This window comes from Rhinichthys klamathensis, unplaced genomic scaffold, assembly GCF_029890125.1.
Source record: "Rhinichthys klamathensis goyatoka isolate OS25496 unplaced genomic scaffold, OSU_Roscu_1.1 h1tg000178l_1, whole genome shotgun sequence".
Classification (NCBI taxonomy): Eukaryota; Metazoa; Chordata; class Actinopteri; order Cypriniformes; family Leuciscidae; genus Rhinichthys; species Rhinichthys klamathensis.
In genome coordinates, this window is record NW_026606707.1 from 94,091 (window position 1) to 109,454 (window position 15,364).

General features: G+C 40.8%; 1 protein-coding gene and 1 long non-coding RNA gene across 3 annotated transcripts in view; both read left to right on the forward strand.

The window, feature by feature from the left end:
* zfyve9a (zinc finger, FYVE domain containing 9a) overlaps positions 1-12,017 on the forward strand; it is a 35,079-nt gene extending 23,062 nt beyond the window's left edge. The window contains exons 7-19 of one of the 2 annotated variants that reach the window (XM_056260765.1): positions 23-186; positions 350-479; positions 703-825; positions 1,128-1,283; positions 3,887-4,111; positions 4,680-4,762; positions 4,871-4,975; positions 5,414-5,564; positions 6,625-6,705; positions 7,166-7,328; positions 9,439-9,544; positions 9,730-9,906; positions 11,055-12,017. In XM_056260765.1, the coding sequence (XP_056116740.1) occupies positions 23-186; positions 350-479; positions 703-825; positions 1,128-1,283; positions 3,887-4,111; positions 4,680-4,762; positions 4,871-4,975; positions 5,414-5,564; positions 6,625-6,705; positions 7,166-7,328; positions 9,439-9,544; positions 9,730-9,906; positions 11,055-11,216 (1,826 nt within the window). In that variant the 3' untranslated portion in view covers positions 11,217-12,017. The remainder of the gene's footprint in view (positions 1-22; positions 187-349; positions 480-702; positions 826-1,127; positions 1,284-3,886; positions 4,112-4,679; positions 4,763-4,870; positions 4,976-5,413; positions 5,565-6,624; positions 6,706-7,165; positions 7,329-9,438; positions 9,545-9,729; positions 9,907-11,054) is intronic. The other variant, XM_056260766.1, reaches the window with a different exon arrangement.
* A 280-nt stretch (positions 12,018-12,297) lies between these two features.
* Positions 12,298-12,776, forward strand: LOC130094467 (uncharacterized). Its single transcript, XR_008807977.1, has 2 exons — positions 12,298-12,569; positions 12,623-12,776. It is a non-coding gene; the product is annotated as an uncharacterized LOC130094467 (long non-coding RNA).
* The last annotated feature ends 2,588 nt before the right edge of the window (positions 12,777-15,364 follow it).

Below are 15,364 nucleotides of genomic sequence, written 5' to 3' on the forward strand. Positions count from 1 at the left end.
CACCGTGTGCATGTACTTCCAGGTTCTCTTCCTCGAGAGCAAAGAAGGGTTTGGTTTGCTGACGGTATTCTACCCAACGGCGAAGCTACAGACTCTTCTAAAGGACCGCCGGCAAACCCCAACCCCTCACAGCCTGTGGCAGTGCCCCAATACTCAAACAAATCCTCAGGAGCCAATGCTTCTGAGGTGACAATTTACTTTGATCCATTCAAGTTCGATAAACTGTTTCAATGCATCTCTAATATGGAGTTTTTTCAGGCATAGGCTCATTTCCAATCGTTATGCTTATCCTGAGACATGAGTCATGTTATGTTGCGGTCATAAATTAGTTTTTTTCCCGCTGCTGTAGACGGCCCGTGCCACTGGAGCCCCGACCGCCAGCCCTGTGGGCAGCTCTCTCAGTCTGATCCCAGAGGACGGACTTCCTCCCATCCTCATCTCCACAGGCATTAAAGGAGGTACGGGAGGCCACATCACAGGTGCTTGCCCATCCTCACCATTCAGCTGTCTCCACTATTGGTGTTTGTTTGTGCATGTCTGTGTGCATGTATCTGTGTTTCTGCTTCTGTCTCCACCACTCATGCTAAGGGAGGGCTTTCATTGGGTTGGTTCCTCATCTGGGTTGTACCATGAGAGGAAAGTGTCTGTCATGGATCAGTTTGTGGCTAGTTACAGTAATGATATTGTTTGCCTTGTCTGCAGACTATGCTGTGGAGGAAAGACCTGCTGAGAGTGTGCTGATGCAGCAGCTTGAGGAGGGTGGCCCTGATCCCCTTGTGTTTGTCCTCAATGCCAACCTATTGGCCATGGTCAAACTGGTCAATTGTAAGTGAGCCATTCCTCGCTAGATATTTACTATGGTTTACATTTAGTATTAATGGAGTGATTTTTTTGGGGGGGAAATTCTCATTCACGGGTGTTTCATCAACTATGGCCATTTTTGACCCAGTAGACATTTCTCATTATTAGCAATGTTGAAAAACGCTTGTCCTGCTTAATGTTTTTTTTGGAAACCGTGATACATTTTTGTTAATTTTTTTAGGAAAGTTCAAAAGAACAGCATGTTTTTGAAATAGAAGTCAATTCCCATGAGCCATAACAGTCATCTGTGCCATCTTTGTTTAAAGATGTAAATAGGAAGTGCTGGTATATGACAACAAAGGGTATGCATGCCGTGGGCCAGGCAGAGGTTGTATTGCTTCTGCAGTGCCTCCCTGATGAGAAAACCATTCCCAAGGACGTCTTCAGCCACTTCATCCAGCTGTATCGGGAGGCTCTCACAGGTAAACTGATACGCCTCCACCAGGGGGCCCGTACTGGTAAACTGATCCAGACAAAATGAGAGCGCGGCCTACATAGATAAAATTAGACCTTTCTGCCAGGAGGCCCTTAAAGGTAAAATGAGGCTGCTGGCCCCAACAGCATTGAGGATCCACTTCAGCAGAAATTGTTTTCCAGACACAATCCTTGTCACCCAGTCGTACTTCCGAGAACTAATGGTTCCCTTAGGCCGGGGACACACTGGCTGTGTGGCGTGAGCGTGGCGTGAGCGTGGCGTTTCTGTTGCGTGGCGGCTGCGTCGCGTTTTTTGTGTCTTCTTTGCACACCAGAAACATGTCTGACTGACGTGGCGCTGCTGCTGCTAGGTGACGTACAGGGAGGACGTATATGGAAGCCCTATATTTCATTATATATATGGATTTGAGAAAGGCGCTATATAAAATAAACATTATTATTATATATATATATATAAAAATATAAAGCATAAATATAAAGCCTACTGATAAAGACACTGTCAGCAGTATTGACAGCAAAATAGACTACATAATATTTCGTTCTGTATTGACAGGTGCAATATTTGAAAATTGATCATTAATTATTTTTAAATTATATGTATATCTGAATTTATGTTAAAACCTAGACTTTCAACCATCAAAATGTAATTTATTAAAGCAGCACTAGGTAACTTTTCAACCTTCATAATATATTTCCAAGTCTCTTGTGATGGTACATCGACTTACAATAGGTTGAATGACACGTCTGCCATAGCCTGACGGGGTCTGTAGCATTTTTAATCGTACTTTTAAACTTCGGGTTTTGGGTAGTAACCGGCGAACAAAGAGAACTACAAAATTCGACTGCTTTACGGCATACGTCACTTCCTCCACTTCCTCAAATTCTGACGCGAGAGCCCAACGAGCGTTTTTATTTTTTACCTCTGTATGTTGTCATGGCCGAAGCAGCAAGTAAAACCAAGAAGCCAAAGGTTTTGTCAGAGGACAATAGAAAGAAAAAGGGAGAGTGACTAAATAAAAGGCTGGACGAGGATCAATATTGGTCCAGCGTTCGCTCGCTGGCGTGAGCTCGAGGAGGAGGAGGGGTGCGTGCCCGATGCTGGCCGTCAAAAAATAAATAAATCAGTAAGCCTATGTCTTTCTTAACGGTGTGTACAAGTTTGGTAGGGGCTACATTCTTGCAAGTAAATAATACATGATTAGACGGACAAAATAAAAGGATAACTATCCTATGTCTGCAGGGCAGGCTGATAGTCATGTTTGTTTATTTATTTTTCTGGTGAAAGTGTCTTGCCTCAGTCAGGCTATAATGCAAATCGATTTTACAAATTTGCAGATTCATCTATGGTAGCTTGATATTATAATATTGAGGATATGGCTATTACCTACCACACAAACATTGAATTGAATTAGCATATCCATTATGTAAAACAGTAGCCAATAGGCTACTATAAAGACGCTGGCTTGTAAACGTGAGCTACGCGATCTTTTGGCATTTGAAAAAAATAAAGCCCATGAAACTATATTCATATGACATGCTGAAATATATGCCAATGTACCTGGGATGAAGACATTTCACACGCAACGCTGGCAGTCTGCCCAAGACGTGAGAACTCCTTCCGCAGAGTTCGGGGGTATCGCTTGTCAACAAATGCACACGTGTATCCTCTGTTGTAACCATGACAGATTTTACGACTGTAGTAGAAAACAATACTGTTTCCCAACTGTAGGGGGACCCCGAGAGAAAAATTTCAAAAGTTACCTAATGCTGCTTTAATATGTATTCGTGCACAAAATAACATATAAACATCTTTTCCTATTCTATTTTGCCTGGAAACGCTTACAACACGCTTGCGTGTCGCGTGAAAAATAGGTGTCGGTTCTATTTCTAGCATGCACGCGTTTTCCGCACGGCTCGAGCCGCGCCTGAGTGTCACACAGGCAGTCTGCAAGCTCTAACCTGTTAACATGGGAGCCGAAATAAAAACGGACACGCCACGCAGCTGAGACGCTTACGCCACGGAGCCAGTGTGTCCCAGGCCTTAGGAACATTTACCTGGTTGCATTCGCACCACCAGTAGGAACTCTGAAGGGACGTAAACACGCTTGTTGTTGTGACTTTAATTTTGATGGCGCTGAGAACGCCAGCCAGATCTGTCTTAACAGTCCTGTCTAATACGTTATTAGATATAATTGTTATACATAGAAAGTAGACAGTATATGAAAAGGTATTAGCGTATGCCGTGTGGTTGATATCCAGTGTTGCTAGCTGAGCAGAAATACATATTCATGTTTCTCTTGGTCCCCTTAAAGTTGCGTTGGATGTTCTCCTCAGCATAAAGGTTCATTCGAAACCTCATAATTGGAATATTCGTGCACATCCCTAGTAACTACATGTAACATCTGTAGCAAAGACACTGTAAAATAAAATGTTACCCAGCATTATTGTTATTGTTTATGGTATTTACATTTCTGCAAACGTGTTTAGCGATCTAAAAGTTTTATTTTCGCCTTTTATCCAAGTAGAAATGGCTTAATCATGAAAATAAAGTGGTTGAGCCTGATCTAATCCCACACTTCCTTCTGTGCAGGAAATGTGTTAAGTCACCTGGGCCACTCCTTCTTCACTCAGAGCTTCCTGGGCAGCAAGGAGCACGGCGGATTCCTTTACATCAGCCCCAGCTTCCAGACCCTGAAGGACCTGCCGTTGCCTAACCCGCCCTACCTCTTTGGCATCCTAGTGCAGAAGTGGGAGACCCCCTGGGCCAAGGTCTTTCCCATCCGACTCATGCTCCGACTAGGGGCGGAATACCGATGTGAGTTTGTGGTTTGATGCTGAATTTGAGGCTTGTTTAATGGTTTAGCCGTATCGGACGTTGAAAGATATGGATTGTTCCTGTAGTTTTGATTGTATCTTTGACCTCTTCACATGGAGACGTGTACACTTACAGAATAGTGAGAATGCAAGGCCCCTTTCTGATGCCTGTATAAGAGCTGTTTAGGAAACCATAATGCAGAAAATGTCTTTTTCTGTGCTCTCTTCTCACGCAGAGTTTTCTCTGCACTAATTCGTAAGCACTGCCTCCTGTGGAGATGGAATATATTATCAGTGTGTTTCTCAACTCATGAGTCCTCATCCATGACATGCAAGCATTCTCACATTTAGAAGCACCATGTACGGTTCTAGTCTCATGTTTAACCGGGGTGTGTGAGGACTTGGTAAGCACACAGGCCCCCGATTTTACATTAAAGTAATTGCAGTATTACATAAAAGGGGCCTCTGAGTCATTTGGAGTGTGAAGGAGCTTATTGTGAGCTGCTGATTTAAATAGCGTGACTTGTTGTGGTAGCCTGGCGTGTTCTTATCGTGCACTTGTGTTGCAGTCTACCCCTGCCCACTGTTTAGTGTTCGCTTTAGAAAACCTCTTTTTGGAGAAACTGGTCATACCATCATGAACTTGCTGGCTGTAAGTATTCTTATTTCACTTCTTCTTCTGCATTTAGCACATGCCTTACTGTCAATGTGAACCCATGTCAAGTCGTCTGATGGCGTTTGAATTTTCCCACATCTACAGGACTTCAGAAATTACCAGTACACATTGCCGCTGGTCAAGGGGCTAGTGGTGGACATGGAAGTGAGGAAGACGTGCCTCAAGATACCGAGCAACCGTTACAATGAGGTGAATGAAGAAAAAAACTTATTTTTGGTTGTTGTATGACAACAAATTTCCAATAGAGTTCATGGAAAATGTATTTGGAATTTATGTGGAACAGCATGAGTAACAGCGAGCGTAGCAGATTCATGACTAATGTCCAATGAAACAAGTGAAGCATTGACAACAGCTTGTCTTCTGTGTCCTCTGTGTCCTAAATACTAAAAGTTGGAGACTTTTGGTATTTAGCTTGTGTTTGAAAAGCGTTTGACGGAGCAGAACTTGTAGTGGCAGACCTTTGACATAGCAGGGATTATTTAAAGCCTTGGCTGCCTTGTGTCTTACTCTGCTTTCTTTAAAAGCTGTCATTCACTCATCTAGGACTTAAACCCTTAAAAACTTAATTAAGGTTTCGGATTATGCATAACTTATGACAAGTTATCTTTCGGCTTTCTCTTTTCTCAGCTCATGAAGGCAATGAATAAGTCCAACGAGCATGTGCTGGCGATGGGCGCATGCTTCAACGAGCGGGCGGATTCCCATCTTGTCTGTGTTCAGAACGATGATGGGAACTACCAGACGCAGGCCATCAGTATTCATCACCAGCCTCGCAAAGGTGCGGCACAATTACCTACATTTGCAAAAAGCCGCACCCAAAGATTTTAAATAAATGCAGCCTTTGTGAGCTTAAGAGTAGGGGTGGGCGATATCTCGATATTTAAAATATATCGAGATATTTTTTAAACACGATATGGATTTTGACATATCGTATATATCGATATATTGTTTATATTTAATTCTGATTTCGCCACTTTGCCTTCTCTGCGCTGTGATCGCCCCCGCCTCCTTGCTTTTGTTCCCCCTCCCCTCGCGTGTTGTCTCATTCAACATGGCGGCGCCCGCAACTAGCCCGGAGGCTACAGAACTCGTCTAAAAAAAATCGTCTTAAATGCTGTCTTGCATGCACTTCTTGAGGCACACTAGCAAACACACCCAAGGTCTCTCGCTCTTTGTCCCTTTCTGGCTACACGCTACACGGTTTGAACATACATATTCACACCTTTCGAAAACCGGGACATTCTGTGTCCCGGGAGAGTGGATAAATTTCCCAGGACAGGTTATTAAAAAGAATGACAATCCCGGTAAAACGGGACAGGTGGCAACCCTGGCCATTGCCGAATTATTATTTTTGTATACAGGGATGTTTTTTTTTTTTTTAAATGTCGCAGAAGCACTTTGGACTACATGAACTGCCTACCTCTTTACACTCCAATAAAAAAAAGACTGTGGTATTTGGCATATTTGTTTTTGCAGTAGTTTTTGTTCCTGTAAAGATATCGAGATATATATCGTATATCGAGATATAGCTAAATATATCGAGATATATTTTTTGCTCCATATCGCCCAGCCCTACTTAAGAGACTTGTTTAAAAAACAAAAAATACTACTAAATAATATTTTTGAACGGTAGTGTACGGCAATGTAATGGATTATTTTATTAAAAGATGACGATGACATCGAATCAATCATGATATGTTGATCAATTAATGAAATTAGTGAAGTTCTTTGAAGAAAAAAAATCTTATCACCTCTTGAGTTCTGTTTTAAAAGAATGAGTAATATTGGATGAGGAAAGTATGTTTTTGATGTATTATTTCCTTTTATCCCTCTTTTAGTTACTGGTGCCTCCTTCTTTGTGTTCAGCGGGGCTTTAAAGGCTTCATCGGGCTACTTGGCTAAGACCAGCATTGTGGAAGGTACAACATTTGCAGCCTCTTTCTCGAAATGTAGGACATCTGATCCCCCTGGAACAATGTCTAAACTGGACATAATCTCCCTTTTAACTGTCTTTGACCCAGTCCCAGTCAGTCTGCATTGTACATTTTGTACCACTTGATTCTAATTTAAAGTGCTTTCTACTTAGCAGTAAAATACTCAGATCACTTGTATGGAGAGGTTTTTGGACTTTCGATAAAAAGGCTACCATGCTGGAACCAATCCCATAACCTTTGATTGCTTTGAGATATCAACATAAAATTTGGCCAAACTTGATTTTACGACCTGTCATATATACTATCTAATAGTCATCATGTCAAGCATGAGTAACAAGATAAATCAACTAATTGCATCACTTTGTTAGGCTGAATTGTACCTGATTCTAATTTAAAGTGCAGATTTGTGTGCTCACTGTAGTAACGCTGAATGCTTGTGCCCCAGATGGCGTGATGGTGCAGATAACAGCTGAAACGATGGAGGCCTTACGGCAAGCCCTGAGAGAGATGAAAGATTTCAGTATTGCCTGTGGGAAAGCTGATCAAGACGAGAACCAGGAGCACGTCCATATCCAGTGGGTTGATGATGACCACAACGTCAACAAGGGGTGAGCAGACAGCTAAAACTGGCTCGTTCACTTGACAAGTTCACAGACATTAATATGGATTTTGTCCCCCCTTTGCAGATAGGGAATGATGTCAATGTATTTAGAATGCAATGTCATTTAAGTCCCTGTTTGTGTAATAGTCATGTGTCCCAATACCTGTCGCCGGTTTGTGGTTTGTCCCTCCTCAGACTACCCATCTACCCAGACCTAATATGTGGCTTTTTCAATACTGCCGTGCAAAGGCAAAAGACCGTAACTTCGTTTTTGGTCGAAAATGAGTTATTGATATTTTTGGCACATTCAAGACCTCCTTTATCATGTGGATAAGTATCTTGAGTCAATTCCATTGTTTTTTCGAGAAAATAATAGTTTGTCTTAACCGTAACTTCCAAAAGCCCTTGAGAAACCAAGGCAGAACACTGTAACACCCGTTACGGCTCTTTGGCTTAGTTTTGGAACGCTCATATTGAGTTACGGCACTCTGCCTTTGTTTAGCCGCGCGTCAATATGAAGTTACGGTGCTGGCGTTCTATCAAATAATGCTACCTATCAGATTATACGGTGTTCTGCCTTTGTTTTACTCTCCATTAAAATTGAAATTACGATGTAGCCTGTGTAAGTTACCTACTTTGTACAGCTACCATCCGTCCCTGTAACTTCTGATGTCCTCATTCTTTGTCCTGCACTTAAAGCGGTCAGAACATTTAGTAGCCTATATGCTCTTAACCCGCTCCATCGACAAACGTGCGATATCGATTGCGAAGGATATATGCAGAGTTGACAGAAAAATGTTACACATGCCGAAACAGGTCAATACAACAAAGAACTAAAACCCCGCCTCACCCAGTTCGGGTACCGGACCTAGTTGAAACAATCATGCATCTAGCTGGCAGAGTGCCAAAACTTCGCCGGCGCGTTCAGCTCCGCCCTGAACACGGTCGAGCCGACGCGGAACTAATATATCACAGAGTGATAATAATGAAGCAACAAGGGTATATTGGCGCATACATCATAATGAAGCAAGAAGTGCAGGTGCATACAACATCAGAACAGCTGTTAAAAGCATGCATACAAAACACAGCGTCCGGAATAAATCCGCGGGACGAGCGAAGTGCACGCACAATATTAGGGCTGACAGCTGAAACCAACGCATACTGAAAAGACGCAGAACACAGATGACTAATGCATTTATAGCACAACCTTCTAAGTAGTCCAGAACGCGCTCCCTACTGAGTCCTAGGGGTAAAGCACTGCATAGGCTACTTTTCATGAACGGAGCGTGACACCTTCGAACACGAATCTCGGTAAACGCCTGTGAAAGTATGCGTCTTTCAGATCCCCCGCTATAAACCAGTCTCCGGGTCGAATGTGCGCGAGGATCTGTTTTTATCGTGATAATCACATTACATTATAACGCGTGTTTAGCAAGTCTTATGCCACTCGGTACCACTTGAAGATACTCTTTAGTCTTTACCGCTATATGGAGGTATTTTGTCATGTCTAATGTATTAGGGCCACCAGAATGCAACCAAAGCACAATAACTAGAAGGCTAGGTAATTGTAAATCATACAAAATAAATGCCATGATCACTAGATTTTATACAGGTGTTACTATAATGATTTTGTTAATGGTGATCAGCAACCAAATATTGATAATGTGGAAGTTACTGCCTTTTGCCTTGGCAACTTTTTTGCTGACAATACAAAGGCAGAGTACAGTAACTTTAAAATAGTGGTCAAAAGTCAAGTTTGAGCTCAAAATTTTGTTATGTAGATCATGTTCATTACTTAAACATCTAATTGCCAGATTTTCAGCGCCCTACCTATAATTAATTTGGCGGGACAACTAAAAATCTTTAAAGTCATTTTTCTCAGTTCCACACTCTAGCGAGTTATGGTCTTTTGCCTTTGTAGGGCAGAATAGATGATCCGCATTATTCGCTTTCCATGTGACTGGTCATAATGTTTTGGCTCATCTGTGTGTGTGTGTGTGTGTGTGTGTGGCATTAGCTGCTTTTGTGGATATCCCATCAAAAAACCTGTTTATAAAGGAAAATATTTAATCCCAAAAATCATTCTCATCCCACCCATGTACTTTTCTTGTTATAAGACTGATCAGTCCCATTGATGGGAAATCCATGGAGTCAGTCACCAGCATTAAGATCTTCCATGGCTCAGAGTATAAAGCCAATGGGAAAGTCATCCGTTGGACAGAGGTATTTATTCATCATTTGTCATTATTTATCTTCATTTAACGTTATGAATTCTATTGTAATGACATTTCAAATCTATAAGCCTTTCTTTGTTGAAACACAAATTAAGATTACATTTTTTGACCATACAATGAAAGTCAGTGGGCTCCAATGTTAATAACTGTACATTAATTGTGCTGTTTGCTTAGGTGTTCTTCCTACGGAGCGAAGACCAGACCAATGGCCTGAGCGATCCTGCAGACCACAGCAGACTCACCGAGAACGTGGCAAGGGCTTTCTGCATGGCCCTGTGCCCTCACCTCAAACTTCTCAAAGAGGATGGGATGGCCAAACTGGGCCTGAGGGTTACATTGGACTCTGATCAGGTTACAATGATAGCTCCATTTAATTGTTGCTTTCTGGCTACATCTACATTAATCTGGATACATTTTTCTCTTTTTCTCTCTGTTTTGGCATTCTGTCCACACTTAGACTGTTGTTGTTTTTTATTTTTATTCTATGTATCCACAAAGTGGATACATAAAGAAAAAAAAAAACAGTTTTCATGTTATAGTGTGTGGACTGTAAAAGCTGAGGTATTTGAAAATGATGACGCATGTTTAATCATGTGACGCATATTGTACATATATGTGCTATTGCAAAGTGTTGCTAAAGATAAATGTAACTTTGTACAATCATCATATTACATTCCTGCAAAGACGACAGAAAACATGAGAGCTGTTGCGTTTTAGACCATACATGAAATGGCGATTGAGTGTGACCTGGACAGAAGTGGCGGAATATTTTGCTAATAAAATGATTGGACCAGAAGAAGTGTGAGAACTTTAATATGTCTGGTCTCTCGATATTATCCCAGTAAAACGTTTTATTAGGATTTCAAGTGATAGTGACCCCAAAATTTTGTCATTAATTACTCACCCTCATGTCGTTCCGAACTCGTAAGATGTTCGTTCACTGCTACGCAACTACCACTTTGACCCACTCAAAAAGTTCATAGAGGTCGTAAAATTAATCCATATGAATTGAGTGGTTTAGTCCAAATGTTCTGAAGAGACACGATCACTTTATATTATGAACAGATTTAATTTAGGCTTTTTTTACATAAAAACATTCATTAACACGCACATCAGTTATGATAAACGGAAGCTCAAGCATGTTCGCTTGATGTGCGAGAACCAATGAGGTTCATTCTCGTGTTACGCAGCACGTTTGAGCTTCAGAAAGAGGTTTGCTCTCAGTTTATGTTTGCTGATCAATGTTTAAATGTGAATAAAACCCTAAATTCCATCTGTTCATCAAAGTGATCGTATCTCTTCAGAAAATTTGGACTAAACCAATTCATATGGATTAGTTTTACAATCTCTTTATGAACTTTTAGAAGGGTCAAAATGGTAGTTGCGTAGCTGTCAATGGACGGACAGAAATTTCCCAGATTTCATCAAAAGATGAATCTAGATGTAGCCTCAGTCAAGTTAAGATGACTCCTCCAGGCTTACTCTGAAATGTCTTACAGGTGGGCTACCTAGCAGGCAGTAACGGTCAGCCGCTGCTCCCCCAGTACCTGAGCGATCTAGACAGCGCCCTCATCCCAGTGATCCACAGTGGGGCCTGCCAGCTAAGTGAGGGGCCTGTGGTGATGGAGCTCATCTTCTACATCCTGGAGATCATCTCTTAAAAGGAGGGAATCCGTCCAGTCTCAGACTCATGCCTCCCACCAGCTCGAGTCCCTCTTCGCTCGCTCACTCACTCATTTGCACTTCAAAGAGCCTGAAAGCTGTGCAGGAACAAGTCCTCCATACCACCTATGCACCATCTCCACTGGGACGCCCTCTGCCCAGCCCCGCTGAACGTGGTGCTCTCTTTCCTTTCTTCTCACCTCTCAACTCCACTGTGGAAACCATTGGCCCTGTTGAGTCAAAAGGGGTGGCGACCCTGAATTCGATCTCTTCAGAACCGTTGTAGCAACACTAAGCTCCTGAAACACAAGAGGGCGCTTTACACACTCAGCCCTAATGGAGGCTGTTCAGATGTTGATGTTGGCCGAGAGAGGAACTGTAGAGGGAAGGTTTGTTCTATGAAATGGTTTCTGGTGCACAGTGCCTGGGCCTCAATAAGAAACGAAGAATGAGCTTCGGTTTCGCCTCTAAGCTTTATGAATCACCAGATGCTTTATTTCATGAATATGGACCTTGTTTTATGTTTTTTTTTTTGGTAAGATAAAACTGCTCCAAAGCTAAAACAATGTAGCTTCCTCAGAGATGGACTGCTTGGCATGGTAGCGGAAAGATTGTGGAACAGTATTAGGAATGTTGACGATTAAGTTACTGTTACAAGTATCAAGAACGGACCTCTGTCACTGACTTTATTATTATTATTATGAGACAATACGATCGAACAATAATTTCAAGCGGCCTTCAGGAATTCAACTACAACTTCAAGTTCCACATAATGGTAGGTTTTGACATGACTGAAGGTCTCAGTCCAATAAAGCTTTTATTTTGCATTGGTTTGGACCGTGATAGAGGATGAAATGTTACCATTTTTCTGGGCCGCTGCATTTAGCATCCTGTCCCATCTCTTCTCTCACCCTTTTTAGTGGCCCATGTTCATTTAGTGTTCCGCCAATGTTTTTAACATGTTATCATATAAAGGATTGTGTAAGGAATAGCAATGCAGTGCACGGGATATAAAGCCATCATTAGGAAATAGAAGGAGAGAATAAAGAAGAATGGAATTACTGATATTTAAGTATTATTCAGAGATTCATTAATGAGGAAAGTTTTTGTTTTGGTATGTGGTTTGGAAGCCCTTAATTCAGCTGTTAGTTGGGTTGGGGCCATTTAACCCTGTTAGTTTTTCACTGTGTTAAGGTCTGGTCACATTAGAGGGATTTCGCGAGCAAATAAGGTCTATTTTTAATATTGTAGTATTATATATGAAGCACAGCTCACGCAAAAGTCACTTTCAAACCAAGCAACTTGGTCAACATGTTAAATCCGTCTGACTATCTTAAATCTGTGAGTAATGTGTGTGGAAATCTTTCGCCCTCACGCAAAATTCTGATTGCGTGGAATCCTATAGAAATGACTGGATTTTGCTTTCGAAACTGTAAATGTGACCGCACTTTTTAGTCATGTTTTATGTCCTTCTATTGACCATTAACAATGTGCTTTAAGCAGGGCTCCAGACTGACTAGGATAATCGCAAATGTGACACAATACAAATTTTCTACTAGTGTTTACTTTTTGTGTAGCTATCTCAGTTTCGTACGGAGCTAGCCCCTAAACGTAAATGTGTTGGAGGAAAAAAAATATCTTTAAATGTTTATGTATTCTCCTGCAAAACTTTTTTTGTTCCCCCCAAGAATGCTCTCAAAACGTTTGTATACTATAAACTATATTTCAATGCTTTTGTGATGCGAGTGAATGCAAAGATTTTCGGGCGAACACAATACTTTTTGCGAGAGAATGCAAGCACGCGCACGAATGCAAAGTTTCTTGGGGAGCGCAGTACTTTTGCAAGAGAACGCACAAAAACATCTAAAACAGTTTTTTTCAGATCACCATGTCCCTAGGGCTTTGTTTCGTTATATATAATTTCGTGAGGTGCCGTTTGTTAATTACAACTTTAGAGGGCACATCAGTGTTGTCTGCTCAGCACGATCCGTGATTCACGCACAAATGATTCTTGAGAACGAGTTTATCAATCGGATTTGAGAGTTAGCATGTTTAATTCGATTCTGTCAGTGAATCATTCAGAGCTGTTGCAGAGTTAGCAAAGGTTTTGCTTAACTGCAAGTCAGTTCTCAATTATGAACCTGAAGCGCTTCAAAACAACCATTTTTATCGAGCGGTTTCAGTTTATCGGTTCAGTAATTTCATTTTAGGAGCCAATAGCTTCCTAGTCACGTTTGTTAGTCTGGAGTCCTGCTTTAGATAAGGAGATTCCCTAATTCAGCCTGTTGTATTTTTTTGACTGATGTAATGTGGTATTAGATAGAAGAATCCTTTACTTTATAAGCAGGAGTTATTATTTTAATGAACTTTTTGTATTGATTTTTCACTCACATGGAGAAAATTGATTACTACAACGGTTAGCTAGCTAATTATGGAATTCTTCCAAAATGGAAAGCTACCAATATAAGGAGCGCTTGGAATTTGGGAAATCACTGTGGATGACATTTTAAAAGAAAAGGCCTTAAAATTTCATGATCCGTCCATCAAGACATTCCAAAGGTCAACTAGATAGTCAATCATATCTAAACTGATGTTGACATTGTGACCTCAGAGTGTTTTAACAAGGCCTCTTTAGCTAACTAGACTTCAGCTGAAGTAGTATTTTGACATGACAATCAAACTGTAGTTCATCTTTTAGTCAAATAACAAAGTAAAGGTGGGATGGTTTTGCATAACGACTCTCAGATGTGGTTGTTTTCATCAGATGGCCCACGCACGAATGAGGACAGCAGCTGATATGAAGATCCACAGCACAGCCCTTTATTAGCAGGTCAACAGTTGAGACAGAAAGCATGTGTTTCTGGCTTTTGGTGAAGAGTGCCGACAGCTTTGGAAGCAGACTGTTCATGAAAAATAAATGGCATCACATGAAGGCTGTATTGTCTTTCCATAAACACAGTTCAAAACAGCCTTTTGTTTCACCCTGCATCCACCTTTGCCATTGTTTTTCTAGATGTGCAGTATCGTATATTTTGACATTTATATATTTTGTTAACCATAGCCTTTTTCCGTTTTTTTTGTTTTTTTTGGCCGGCCCAAAGAGTAACAGCATGCATGCTGAAACAAACGAGAACGTGTAGTTCTCAGAAAATCTTTGCATTTTGACAGCATTTCAAAGGACGATCTGCTCAGTTTTACATACTATTGGTTTGATCTGTGATTAATCGCTGTTAAAACCTGACATGGGGTGGGGGAATGGAAATAAATTTGCAATGTATGAAAAGCCAAAAAAGAAAAGGAAAAAAAATACCACCTTTCTTTATTGTACACTACAAATGTCAATAAAAGCATTCTTTATCAAACCTGTTGAATATACAAAAACGTCATCGTTGTACATAAAACTGAAAACTAATTTTTTATATTAATAGGTTCCACTAAAAGTAAAATAAAATGATATATTTCAATCAAGAAATATCAGGAGCTACAGGTCTTCGTTTCTCTTGTTTAATAACAAAACATTAACAGATTCACAAACTTGGTGTGAAATGAGAATACATTACACGGCAGATTCTGCAAGGAAAAAGTAGAAATATGCATTGAGAACATCATGACTAAAGTGAAACATTATGGCATGTGTGTAACGACCAGACAATTGGGTCTAAACCTTGCAATGGATGAAATAACCACTTAATGAAGAATAGACACTGACAGTGCAATTTAAACCAGCTCGGTCTGAGACTGGAAAATGTGCTAAACCACACAATTCACATGAGATGGGAACACCTGTAACTGAAATGAATGGACAGAGTAAGAAGTTGAACTAGTCTGATGGCTCTAGATCGCACATTGTCCACACTTAAAAGCCAAACGTCAGTCAGTTCTTTGCAAATTGTAATTCAACACACCACAAAATATAAATGGGCCAAAATTTAGGTATTTTTGAACTTGTAACTAAATGTTACAAAGCTAAGCTGTTTCTGAGACCATCGCTTTGGCAAGTGAAATCAAAATGTATCGTGTCTGTCTGAATATAATAATTTATAGGGATAGTTCACCCAACGATTAAAATTCTGTCATTTACTCACCCTAAAGTTCTAAACCCGTATCATTTTTCTTCTGCTGAACATGAAAGAATATATTTTTTGAA